At 35.1% G+C, this 13454-nt stretch overlaps 2 protein-coding genes and 1 long non-coding RNA gene across 3 annotated transcripts; 1 reads left to right on the top strand and 2 right to left on the bottom strand.

Moving 5' to 3' along the window:
* Positions 1-578: 578 nt before the first annotated feature.
* Positions 579-1359, bottom strand: LOC106339402 (E3 ubiquitin-protein ligase RHA1B-like). The gene has a single exon (XM_013778203.1). The coding sequence runs from the start codon at positions 1330-1332 to the stop codon at positions 718-720; it is 615 nt and encodes a 204-aa protein (XP_013633657.1). The 5' UTR covers positions 1333-1359; the 3' UTR covers positions 579-717.
* A 3791-nt stretch (positions 1360-5150) lies between these two features.
* Positions 5151-5595, top strand: LOC106341360. The gene is made up of 2 exons (XR_001269618.1): positions 5151-5260; positions 5359-5595. It is a non-coding gene; the product is annotated as an uncharacterized LOC106341360 (long non-coding RNA).
* A 4217-nt stretch (positions 5596-9812) lies between these two features.
* Positions 9813-11877, bottom strand: LOC106338497. Its single transcript, XM_013777460.1, has 3 exons — positions 11068-11877; positions 10366-10739; positions 9813-10254 (listed from the first exon to the last, which is right to left on the bottom strand). Exons 1-3 carry the CDS (start codon positions 11875-11877, stop codon positions 9813-9815), a joined length of 1626 nt encoding a protein of 541 aa, XP_013632914.1.
* Between the last annotated feature and the right edge of the window lie 1577 nt (positions 11878-13454).

Here is a 13454-nt window from a genome sequence, read left to right as displayed (position 1 = left end):
TGCAGACCAAGCATGTTACCAGATTCTGACTTCACGCATTACCACGATCCACTGAATTTAGATCCGTTTGGTTAAATCTAAAGATAAGTTTTTAAATATTTATTACCATAATTTACAGATGTGGTCACTGGTCAGAGAGACAAGTACTGACAAGATCTTAACTACTCCCGGTTAAAAAGTTATTAATGTATTGATAACTCTCAGAATTAATTAAAACAGCATGAGTTAATATTTAAGGTCATAACTTTCAATCTGCAAATACAGCATGAGTTAATATTTGATAACACAAAATAGAGAGTCGATGGACTAAGATCTAGAGTTCAAATCATTTTTTCAGCTCCAACTTGTTTAGTTTGGATTTAATTTTTTTTTTTGTATTCTTAGCATTTTAATCCAGTTTGAGTTTGGTTCGCATATGTTTATCTCTAAATGGATAACTCAACACATATTTTCAATTTGATGTTAAAAAAAAAAACACATATTTTCAATTTAAAATTCCAAAAAGTACTTTGTTGCACTGAGATTGGAAACTAATCATCTCTTTAATTTTAGAAAGCAAACAATCTACTACTCTTGTGTTATTTTTCGTAACGTTTATTGCTCATCTGATTCATATGTATATACACACACATAAAAGCGTGGCAAATCTAATGTTAGCAAGGGTGAAAAACGCAAAATTAAAAGTACAGTGGTGAAAAGACACAAAAGAAGCTATCTCTATAGTTCCGTCACGGGACAGAACTCACTGTGGAAGTCATGAACACCAGAAGCAGCCCATAGCCGTTGATTAAACTCTTCTTGCATCTCATCTGGAACAAACGGCGTTCTGCAAAGAGGACACGTCTTCTGGTCGTGATCCATCCAACGGTCGAGACAGCTCCGGTGGAATATATGTCTGCAGTTTCTCAGCCGTCGGATCTCTTGCTCTCCTTCGAACTCGTAGAGGCAGACGGCGCAGCTCTCCGGCAGATCTTCGCCGTAGGAGCTCGTTACGGCCTCTTCGAACTTGATAACGGGTAAGATCTCGCGGATGAGTAAGGCGGAGAAGGGGGAGGGGAGTTCGGGTATTCGGGCCGGGTAAAATGTGTAGTCGGGCCAGGTTTGATCCGTTTCGAGGAAGTCGGAGAGGCCCAAGAAGCGGAAGAGGGAGAAGACGACGGTTCTGATGAAACTGAGTATGGAAAGTGTTTGTACAAAGAGCTTCGGGAGAAACACCTCTGTGTAGCCTACGGGAAAGCCCATCGGAGCTAGGGTTTGTAGAGAGATAGGGTGTGTGAGCTGTGATTTATAAAAGTTGGTTTTTTTTAATAATATATACAAAGAGAGTTTCATTTATAAGGCAGGTGAGAGGAAGAAGAAGACGTAAGATCATGTTTATCGCATGTTTCTTAGCGTAATATAAAATACGGTTTTTATATTTCTTATTTAAGAAACGTCTTTTAGCTTTTTTAGTTAAAAACTAAGAGACCGTATCTTATATTACGCTAAAAGCATCTCCAACCCATCTCTAAAATAGAGATCTCTAAAATAGAGGAAAAAATAGAAATAGTGTTTTTGCTCTAATGTGTTCCTCTGTAATAGAGTAAGAATGACATATTTACCTATTTTAGAGATTTCTATTATAGAGATGGGTTGGAGATGGTCTAAGAGATCCAACGTAAGAGACCTACAATAAACATGCTTTAAGAAGGTACAAGATTCGTTCAAACGACGCCGTGTCGTGTAAGATCCGATTGTGATAGAGTTAACTGGCTGTGACGTTATTACGTGAAATTCCCAATTAAGATGGGAACCCAATGGTCTATATGACTATGGTTCAAAGCTGAGATCTATGGATTTTAAAATAATTATTACAACTAAATCTTTATTATTATATATATATATATTATAATTAGTCAGGAAGCTGATATATACGCATTAACTATAAACTTTTTAGACATATGCAAATATTTTATTTCGTTTAGTTCAAAATCAGTTTAATTGACATGTATTTCTATCACTAAAAAAAATTAATCATGGACGTAGTGAAATAAAACATTAATTTTATATATATAAAATTTTATAAGTATATATATACTTAAATACTTAAATTTTAAACTAAATATTAAAAAAATGTTTTTGGTTTCAAAATTTCAATACCGGCCATCATCGTCAACATTAATGAATATTGTTATTCGCTGCGTGCGTCTTTACGCCATCACCCTGTCTTGAAATATAAACATCTGCAAGTTGCACGACGATCGGCTCACGTGGTGCGTGCGGTTGTTAGGAGATATTGATGTGGATAGGGAACTGCTCCTATAATTTATTTATAACGAATTGCATTGTATTTTTTTTTGGTATTATTCGTTGTACATGTTACTACTATATAACACGTGAAAATTTAGTCTACGCAATAGAACGATTGGGGTACATTTCTACATTAAAATAAAGTAATAAGTAATCGTTATCTTTGAAAACAAATTATGGTAATTTGATTGGTTACTAATCTAGTGGAATAAAATCGAAAGGCTGGCTTCGTTACGTGAAAATCACGTCGAAAGAGTTCTGTCTAATGCATATATAGTCTCTGTTAGCATTTACATAAAACTTTCCTTTTCTTTTTCGAGTTCCTTTCAGTCTTTATTTACTTGATAACAAAGAATGGAATAAAAAAATAATTCAAATTATTTGTAATTACATCGACTATCAGATTCTTTTATTTGTTTCATTAAGTTCGCAGACTTGTAAGAAAAGTCATTTTACAAAGAATATATGTTTAAAAACCTTTTGTGATTTAGATCAACATATTAGAGAGTCCTTTATTTCTATAAATAGTTTTTGTTTTGTTCGTAAATTGTTATAGGCATGTTCCATTTTTATTAGCTGTGTTGAATACATAACCATCAAAATGTGGTTATATATATGTAGCTGTTTATATAAATCATTTTGAAAAATTATGATAATATGATATGAGATCAAGTCAAAAACTTTATTGAAATTAAATTCATTGGTTATAAAAGAATAAAAGGCATTAGGGCATAATTAACGGGGGGATTTAAGTAGGTTTTTTAGTGGTGGATCCCATTATTTTTGCAAAAATCGGTTTTTAGAGGTATGAAATAAGGACCGATCTTAGAAGTGTTTTTGCACTGTTCGCGGACTCTACCGTGCGATTGGTTCGCTTTTAAATTTTTGTTTTTTCAGACAAAAAAAATAAAAATAATTTCATAAAAAACCGGTTCACGGTTTCAGCGTTAATGATGGTCTTACGTCGACTAATACATGACAAAAGCAAAAGTTAAAAATGAAGAAAGCAAAGAGAAACGAGAACAGGCCAAGGGTGTGGGTCATAGAGACTTTAAAGAGAGGGAATAGAGATGATTGATAAAGAAGAAGAACCAATCTTATCTATCTACATACCCCTCAGTTTAGAAACGATATATAGCTAATAAATTATTATAAAGAAGACTAATCAACTGATTAACTGAGTGGTGGGCCGGAGAGAGAGATACAGAAGACAAGTAGTAGGTGGCAATGATCCTTCCACCACCGGCAATGGTTTATGGCTCTAGCATGATCGGAGATATGTCAGTTTTTCGCGGGAAATGATATGAAACTAGCCATATGTTTGTTTTTTTGTTTTTTTTTTACATATGTTTGTTTTATGATATCTAAAATCGTATTTTATACTGTTATACATCATGTGATTGTTTTGAACAAATTTTCATAAGATGAACGAAGCTGATAGTGCAAATTTACATGCAATTATAGTAATGTCATAGGAGACTCAATAATAAAGCTTGTGGCCTGGTTATAATATCTTCTCGATGTTACCTATGTGCACTAATTAAATTAACAATTTTCTTGCTGAAACCAACAACCTATGATATCTTGATATATTCCAGAAAACGTAAATAACTATTTTTTATGGTATAGCCTACTATTATTTTTTTCCCTTTTGATTTTGGATATTAGTATAGCTTATCAAAAAACTTCCACGAAAACTCAAAACATATCAAAAATATACTATCAAAGAACTCACTCATAAAATATTATTAACTATGAGTTTTCCTGCGCCATGCGCAGAAATAGTAATTTTTAACATAATATTTTTTATTTCAAAAGAAAATTTTGATTTATATTTCAATATTATTAATTTATATTTTAACTTCAATTGTTATAAAAAATCATAAACGTATTTTTGTAATATTATTTCTTTTGATTTGGTATAACTATTTAAATTTGATTTGATTTTAAATATATTTACATATAAATATAAATTCTAATAAATTTGAGACTTTATTTTTTTTAGTTAAACTGAAAAATCTTTTTGTTAATTTAAACGATGAAGATGAACAGATAAATTTAAATAATGTTTAAATATTTAAATATCAATTTTTTTTGGATTAGTGTTACTTTATTTAGTTTATTTTTATTAATGTGAGATACATATATACATATATATTATTATTTTAATTGTGATGTATGAATTATTAATATATTTAATGTTTACCATAAATAAATATTTATATGGAAAATTGACATTAATGATGATATATGAGTTATTTTTATTACCATATTTAAAATCCCTGCAAAAAAAAATTATTTTTTTTATAAGAAAATTTTACATCTCACAATTAATATTATGCCATGTCACTATTTTCTAAAACCTTATCATCTATTTTAAGTGTCATATCATCCTTCTTTCAGCGATAATGATGGTAGTGAAGACATGTGTATAAATCACACATATATATATAAATATAAATATAAATTCTAATAAATTTGAGACTTTGTTTGTTTTAGTTAAACTAAAAAATCTTTATGTTAATTTAAATGATGAAGATGGACGGAATTTAAATAATGTTTAAATATTTAACTATCAATTTTTTTGGATTAGTGTTACTTTATTTAGTTTATTTTTATTAATGTGAGATACATATATACATATATATTATTATTTTAATTGTGATATATGAATTATTAGTATATTTAATAGTTTACCATAAATAAATTTTTATATGGAAAATTGACATTAATGATGATATATGAGTTATTTTTATTACCATATTTAAAATTCCTCCAAAAAAAATTTAAATTTGTATAAGGAAATTTTACATCTCACAATTAATATGATGTCATGTCACTATTTTCTAAAAATTTTATGTTCCGTTTGGTTGTGGTAGTTGTATTGGCCTAAGTTGTTACAGCACAAGGAGAAAAACAGACTGACCAAAATGACTCAGCTGCGGATGAGGAAACTGGCTCTCAGGACAAGGTTGGTCCTCTCTCAGAAGTTGTTTGGTAATATGCAGCTTCTTATATGCTTTTATTCTGTTGGGTTTTGATTTTTGGTGGTTTTTGTTTTGTTCACAGGGAGAAGCAGTGGTCTTGGATAAGGTTACCCATCCATTTTTCCGTTTTGATCAGCTGGTCTGTCTCCTGATCATGCCATCGAGACTGAATTGCTAGAGCATATTATTCGAATTCATCATTAATTGAACATAGAAATGTTCCATATCCTTGTTTCAACTCATTTTCCTAAATGGCTGATGAGATGAATTCAAGTGTAATCATCCATTGATATCCAATGTTAATACATTATTCTCTAAAGGTTTGTGCATATGGATGAGGTGATGTTGAATTCTTTGATATCTGGTTGCATACGAACCCGAAACTACAAGAAATCATTTATGCTTATGAGTAGGACTGACGTGGTATGATTTTTCGAACCCGTTAAATTATGTTGTTAAGTGTTGGTTCGTGAAAATAAATTCTTTCAAATATTCTTAGAACAATTACATAAGATGAGACCTCAAGAAAACCATGTGAGCTTGCCATAAACCCAACCAATTGCTCTGACCAAAATAATGTGGTAACTTTATAATTTTTGGGGTTTACACAATTTACGTTTCCAATTTTATTCTTGGTTTGGTTTATTCTAGTATATTGTTATTAAATCTGTCACCAAAGTAAAAAAAAAAAATCTATCAAATTATAATTTAATCTGTTGTCAAACGATAACAAATCTAACAAATCTATCAAATCCATATTAAGTCTGTTAAAATTAAATAAATTTGTGGTAAAAGAATAATAAATCAGTCGAAACAAAAATAAGTCTGTTAAAATTAAGTAAATCAGTGATAAAAGGATAATAAGTCAGTCGAGACCCAAATAAATATGTCAAAAATAGATAAAACGGTGGCCAAAGAAAAAACAAATCTGTTGAATCCTATATAAATTTGTCAAAATTAAGTAAATCTGTGGCCAATGAAATTAAATCTAATTAAGTTTGTGAAAATTTAATAAATATGTGACCAAACAAGACAAATTTACTAAAATAAATCTGTAAAATTCTATTGAGTTTAAGATAAATATGTCGCCAAAGAAAAATAAATATAAGTTTGTGGCTACATAAAATGTGAAAAAATAAGTCCGTGAGTAATGACATTTTTCGTAATTATTATTTTTGATAACAAAAGACTTAAGGGTAAAATAGATATGAAAATTAAACTAGTAATTAAAATTAAATTAAATTCATTCTAGATTGATTAAAATCATTTCAAAGTCGTTCTGTAAACTCACTAGACTTTAGTACTATATTGACTCAATAATATATATATATATATATATATATATGTATACTTTAAAATTATTAAAGTAGCTTTACATGAAATTATAAGTATCTTATATATTAAAATAGAAGTCATGATTTCTTTCATGTGTGATTTTTTAATTTTGACCATCACTTAGAAATCTTATTAAATGTATTTTATTAAAACTAATAATACATAGAATCTTTAAAATACTTTAATCATAATATCTTTTGATATCTTTTCATTTTAAATATAAATATATTTATTTTAAAATTCTAACAAATCTGTTTTAAAATATTTTTCCAAGATCTTCATTTTCAAAATTATATTTAAATATTTTCACTAATTTTGAAATTAGTTTGAAATATTATTATACATTAATATATTCAGTTATCGTTTATAAAATGAAAAATAACATTTTTTATAATATTTTATCTATTATATAATCATAATCAATCATATTAAAAGAAAATTATTATAGTGAGCTAAATTTAATAAATTATATTAAACTTAAAAATTTATATATTTTATTTTCGTAAGTATAATATTTTACGTTCAAAAATAAAATCTAATATGTTGGTAAGATGGATTAACATTAGCAAACTATATAATAGATGTATAAAAATCAACATGTATTTCTTTAAAAAAATGTTTACAGCACGATAGAGTTTGGAAACATTTGTAGAGCTAGAATGGTAGAGCTAAAATGTTGTTCTTCCCATCCACTCGATCATCATGCTGCCATAGAAAGCAACATTTTTGTGACGCAAGGAGGACACTCTGTTTCGGATAATCTTGTCAATCTTCTTAATGAGTTCTGGTGCTGTATGGAAACCATTGTTGTGTTTGCGTTTGTTCCGTTCACACCAAACACTGTGTATCACGGCTTGGAATGAGAGACGAAGCAAACAAGTGACAGTGGCTGTTCGACGCCTAGAGAGGAGCATTGTGATGGTGATGTTCCAGTCTGGGTTTGGTCGCGGAAGCAGTGATCCTATCGTCTCTGTCCAGACCGTATACGTATAAGGACAACCGAAGAAGATGTGGTCTCGCGTTTCCTGTGGCTCACCACAGAGGCGACAGTATTGGTGCTCACCCCAAGCTTGAGTGCGGTCACCTGTAGAGAAACGATTGCGAACAGCAAGCCATGCAATGAAATAGAAGCGAGGTATAGCTTGTGGAAACCAAACCAACTCACTCCATGCCACTGTGGGGCTTCTCTCTCGCACTTGGTCCCATGTCCTCGATGAGGAGAACCATGCTTTTTAGTCGTTCTCCCCGTGTCGCCACAGCAGTTTGTCGCGTTCTGCATCCACTACCGGAGCTGGAACATCGTGGATGCGAGCTATCATCGCTCGTAGGTGATAGCTGCGACATCGTCGAATGCTCCATTGTCCAGACGTGGCTGCTTCAGCGACAGTTGCGTAGCGAGTGATACCAAGGAGCTGAGTGCCAGAGTCACCTGCAACATCAAGCAGACTTCCCATGTCAAGCCAATTATCAAACCAGAATAGAGTGTGCCTACCATTACCAATCTCAGATCGTAGATAGGAGGCAGCCTGTTGCCGAAGCTTAAGGAGCTTGCGCCAGATCCACGAGCCAGAGCCAGTGTCGTTTACATCCCAGAAGCATCGACGACGAAGCAGATTGTGTTTTGTCCAGGCAACCCACAACGAGCCTGAGTTTGTGAGCAAACGCCAGATGAGGCTAAGAGCAAAGACACGCGAGGAGTCTACCATACGTCTGATGCCTAAGCCGCCCTCCTGTTTTGGTTTGCAAATATCCAGCCAAGCAACCTTAGCCTTCGTGTTCGTGTGTGGAGAGCCTGACCAGAGGAAGGCACTACACATACTTTCGATGGCTTCAAGGCAGCGTTTCGGTAAGCGAAAAACAGAACACCAAAAGTTGGTTATGCTGACAATGACTGAATTAATAAGCTGGAGACGACCCGCATAAGATAGTGCACGGCTAGACCAAGAAAAAAAACGTGACCTGATCTTGTCGATGAGAGGCTTGTAGTCTGCTCGAGACATTGATTTTGTAGTAAGGGGAAGACCAAGATATCGAACTGGGAGAGTGTCTACTGGTATGCCTAGTCGGTTTACATCTAGTTGAAAAGCTTGAGTGATTCTCCCTGCCATGAAGATGGATGACTTTGCAGGGTTAATTATGAGACCCGAAGTCGCTGCAAACTCATCCAGTGTGGCGAAGATAGCACGGAGTGATGCTGGGTCTCCATTGGTGAAGATCATAATGTCATCAGCGAAGTTTAAGTGTGTGAGGTTTACCTCGGAACAAGTAGGGTTGAAGCCAATCTTTTCTGCCAATGCTGCTTTATTTAGTAGGCGAGACAGAACATTTATAGCGATGACAAAGAGATATGGGGAGAGAGCACATCCATGTCTTAAACCCCTGGTGCTCGGAAAAAAACCCTCAAGTTCTCCATTGACCGAAATAGAGAAAGCATCAGTCGACAGGCAAATATGGATCCAATGCACGAACTGATCTGGGATATTCATTGCTCACAGGGTGTCTAAGATAAAAGACCACTTTACTGAGTCGAAAGCTTTGGAGATATCAAGTTTCAGAACATTGCGAGGACCAATAGAGTTCTTATGATAGTTCTTGACCAGCTCAGTAGCAAGTAGGATGTTTTCAAGTAGAAGACGACCCTTAATGAATGCACACTGGTTTGGTTCGATCAGCCCAGGGAGGAGTACTTTAAGGCGGTTTGCTAGGACTTTTGAGATCACTTTGTAAAGGATGTTGCAACAAGATATAGGCCGGAAATCTTTTAGAGTTTCTGCACCTTGAACCTTAGGGATGAGTGCCAGGGTAGTGGCATTAACCCCCTTAGGGAGGAAACCGTACATAAAGAATGACTGAACAGCGATGGTAAAGTCCCGGCTGATGATGGGCCAAGCTGCATGGTAGAACTCTACGGGATATCCGTCAGGCCCTGGAGCTTTATTGGATGGCATAGAGAATATACATTTTTAATCTCTGCCTCTGATATGGGGTGCACCAGCAGAGCAGCAGTATGATCAGGAGAGCGGAAGTCCAGAAGGTCCGGCAGGTCAATGAGAGCCTCATTAGGTGCAGGACTTTCAGTCGGGCCTAGAAATTGTGCAAAGTAGCTTGCTGCTGCTTGCTTGATTGCAGTAGGATCTGTGATGATATCTCCATTTTGTAAGACCAGCTTTCTGATGGCATTGAAAGATGTACGGGTTTGCACTATCTTGTGGAAAAAATAGTGTTCTGATCACCGTACATGAGCCAGGTTATGCGAAACTTCTGCATGTAGAAACGCTCTTCAATGCTTGCCCAATGATTCCATGTGGCCATTGCTTCTGAGACACTGTTAAAAGAGGCAGTGTTCGGCGTTACGAGAGCTTGCTCTTGCATATCACAGAGATTTTTAAATGCCTCCTTTGCTCGAAGAGGTATGTTGCCAAACCGTGATTTGTTTAGTAGCCTGATAGCTGATTTCAACTGCTTCAGCTTACGATGGAATAGGTACAGAGCAGAACGCGAGTGGTACAGGGGTTCGGCGGAGTTCCAAGATTCCGCTACAATTGTAGTGAAGTCAGGATGATCAGCCAGGAAGTTGAAGAATTTAAAAGGTCGTTTCTTCCCTAGAGCAGCGTCTCTAGAAGGATTCTGCAGCGTGAATGGTCTGAGACACCAGATGCTTCAAACTGAGCATACGACTGCGAGTATTGTGAAATCCAGGCATCATTAACTAGAACTCGATCAAGTTTTTTTGCAATAGGATTTTCTGGTCGACTGTTCGTCCAGGTCTGTGAGATTGCAGGTTGAAACCGCAGCCTGGAAGTCTCGCATACCACTCTGGTTCTGAGGGTCCACGCCTATGGAATGTTCTGAGGATGAGAGTGTCTCATTGAAGTCGCCCATGATGATCCAAGGCATCACAGGAGAGGCATACTGAGAGCCAATATTTATAAGATCCGACCAGAGGTGTCGTCTCTCATTTTGAAAGTTAGAAGCATATATACAGGAGCAGAGGAACTGCTCGCCAGTGCTTGAGGTTACCCAAACTGTGATGATCTGAGAACTTTTGTAGAGGACTGTAACATTGACATTGTCTGACCATACCACACATATTTTCCCTAGACGGTGATGATTGTAGTTGTGAATATACTGCCACCCAGGTAGAGTTGCAGTAATGATATTATGACAGTTGCTTTCTTGAACACGAGTTTCAATTAAGCATCCAAAAGATGGTGTTACAGAACGAACCCAAGAGCTAAATGATTGATGTTTGCGCTTTTTGTTGAAGCCCCGAGTATTCCACGCAAATAGGGATATCATCATTTAGTGCCTCTGGGTGGAGGCTGGTTTTGGTTTGTTTTGCTTCACGTTTTTCTTTTGGTCGCGTTGTGGCTGCTGAGTTGCACCCGCTTTGTTTTTTTTTCTTTTTCTTTGACTTATCCGGAGATTGATGTGGAGCTTTGGTGTCCTGAGCTACCACAATTTCCTCTGTTTCCTCCTCCTCTGAGCAACTGAGTTCGACTTCACCCTCTTCCACATCAGCTAGAAGATGGAAGCGCGAAGGTGATCTAGTGTTTGTTTTGTTCTCCGAACTGTTTTGTGCAACTTTACGCCGTGGTGAGGCCTTGTGACCATTTCCTACAAGCCTCCAATACTTCTCAATGTTGCTCTGTGTATCCACGATAGAGGTGTGCGGGTCTGCCATAGAATCTGTAGGTTTTCCCTCTTCTGATACTCTAGGTTCATCAGTTCGAACATCCGTACTTACTGGAATCTCCAAGATAGTATCATCGGTGTACTTCAAAATAGTATCATTAGTAGCCTCGGTCTGTTTCGTTTTCGAGGATATCTTCTTTTCTTTGCGAGAATCAGAGTTTGCTCCCTTTGCCTTTCCACACTCTTTATCAGTGTGTCCCCAATTGTTGCACAGGGAACATCGAGGTGGTAGCCAAGGGTAGCTGACTTGAATTGTCGTAGTTCTACCTCTGATCAAGACACTGTCCGGTAAAGGCTTTTCCAAGTTCATAACTACTAGGAGGCGAGCAACATCCAGACGGGTACAGCGGACTGTGTTAGGATGAATATTAGCGGTTTTTCCAATTGTGTCAACGAAGAACGTGAGTCCAACTTGTGAGAATAGGTGTCCAGGGACTCCTTTTAGGTCCACCCAGAGGGGAATGGCTGTAAGATCAGGCTTTGATGATTCAGTGTCTGGAGTCCATTCTTGGACAACAAGCGGAACATCGGCAATATGCCAAAAGGGACGTCGGAGGACTCTGTTCCTCATCTGCTTATCTTCAATGCGGAACAAAGCTGTTTTGGAGCGATGAACTGAGCATCAATCATGGACGGCTTCTCTTTGGTCGTCCAAAGGCGGTTTACCGAGGCGTGCACTTTACCTATATGGGAAGCGTCCCCAATGAAGTGACCCACGACATATGACTCCGATAGGGGTTTTGAATCGTTTGTAACTTTCTCCGGAAGATCAACGACTGCAACACCCTCCTGCATCACAACTTCCGGCGAGAAGTGGATGGAAGGTTCATTCTGATCAGAAGCAACGGCAGAGTAGAGAGCTTTTTGAGATAGTGGCAAGTTTGTGTAGACCTTAGGCGGGGTTTTGGGGAGGTCTGGGCCCCCGGAGACGATCGGCTCTGTCATAACGCCGGCGACAAAGTCGTGCGGCGCACGGGCAGCGCGTTTTCGCCTAGGGTTTTCTGATGATTTTGTTTTCAAGATGGGTTAACATTAGCAAACTATATTAATACGTTTCATTTTAAATATCATATATATTTATATATTATATTTTAAAAATTCTAATAAATCTGTGTAAAAATATTTTAACAATAACTTAATGTATTTTAAGTTATCGTTTATAAAATAAAAAATAAATAAATTATATCTTATTTTATCTATTTCATAGTCATGATCATTTTAAAATACAATTATTATACGTAAATAAATATGATAAAAGTATATTCAGTTGATAAATTTATAAAATTTATTTTCATAAATATAAACTATTTATTTTAAAAATATAGTATGATGATAGAACGGTTAAAATTAGAAAACTATATAATACATGTCTAAAAATTAACATATCTTAGACTTTTGTATATACAATAATTCTTTATATACTAAAGCACAAGTCACCTAACAAATCAAAATTTGACACTTGGTGAACTTTTTTAAAGAAACAAAAAAAAATCTGAGTTAATTACAAAATTATATCACTTCTAATTGTTAAAAACGTAAACTGTTTTCCATTACACCTTAATAATCTCCCACTATCTCTAACTTCTTTTGCTTCTACATAAGTAAGAAATCTGTGGATAAAAATGATAACAAAGAGATCTCGACATCACAAGGTCTAACAATTAGATAGATCAAATGTATTACACTCTTTTCTTTTAATATATGTTCTGCCAATAATTCCCAAGCATCCCTCGAGTGTGTCATCTGGTCAATGTTCGGGAGATACAACTACAAGCATAGAAGGTATTCACTTTTAAATTATTTTTCTTAGCAAAGATCTTAAAAGACTTTGCATTCTTTTGGTAAAAAAAAAAGACTTTGCATTTAATATATGTGGTTATCTAAAAGGTTTTGCTAAACATGTATTAACGTTATTGTCGAGAGTGCAAGACATCAAGAATACTGAACATGATTCATCAAATAATATTATTTTCATGATTTTGATGTAATTGACATTCTTATATTTATGTTGTTCTTTTTCTATAAACATTTGACTATACTTTGATGTTAATCTTTAGTTTCAGGTTTGAAAACCTTTAATTGGGGTTCACCGGATCCAAAGTCCTATCAAATGTGGAACGAACCTATATGTTTACCTCAGGTCATACT

The sequence above is a fragment of the Brassica oleracea genome, chromosome C4 (assembly GCF_000695525.1).
Source record: "Brassica oleracea var. oleracea cultivar TO1000 chromosome C4, BOL, whole genome shotgun sequence".
Lineage (NCBI taxonomy): Eukaryota > Viridiplantae > Streptophyta > Magnoliopsida > Brassicales > Brassicaceae > Brassica > Brassica oleracea.
Note: the sequence above shows the minus strand (reverse complement) of the source record. Positions and strands in the feature narration are given on the sequence as shown.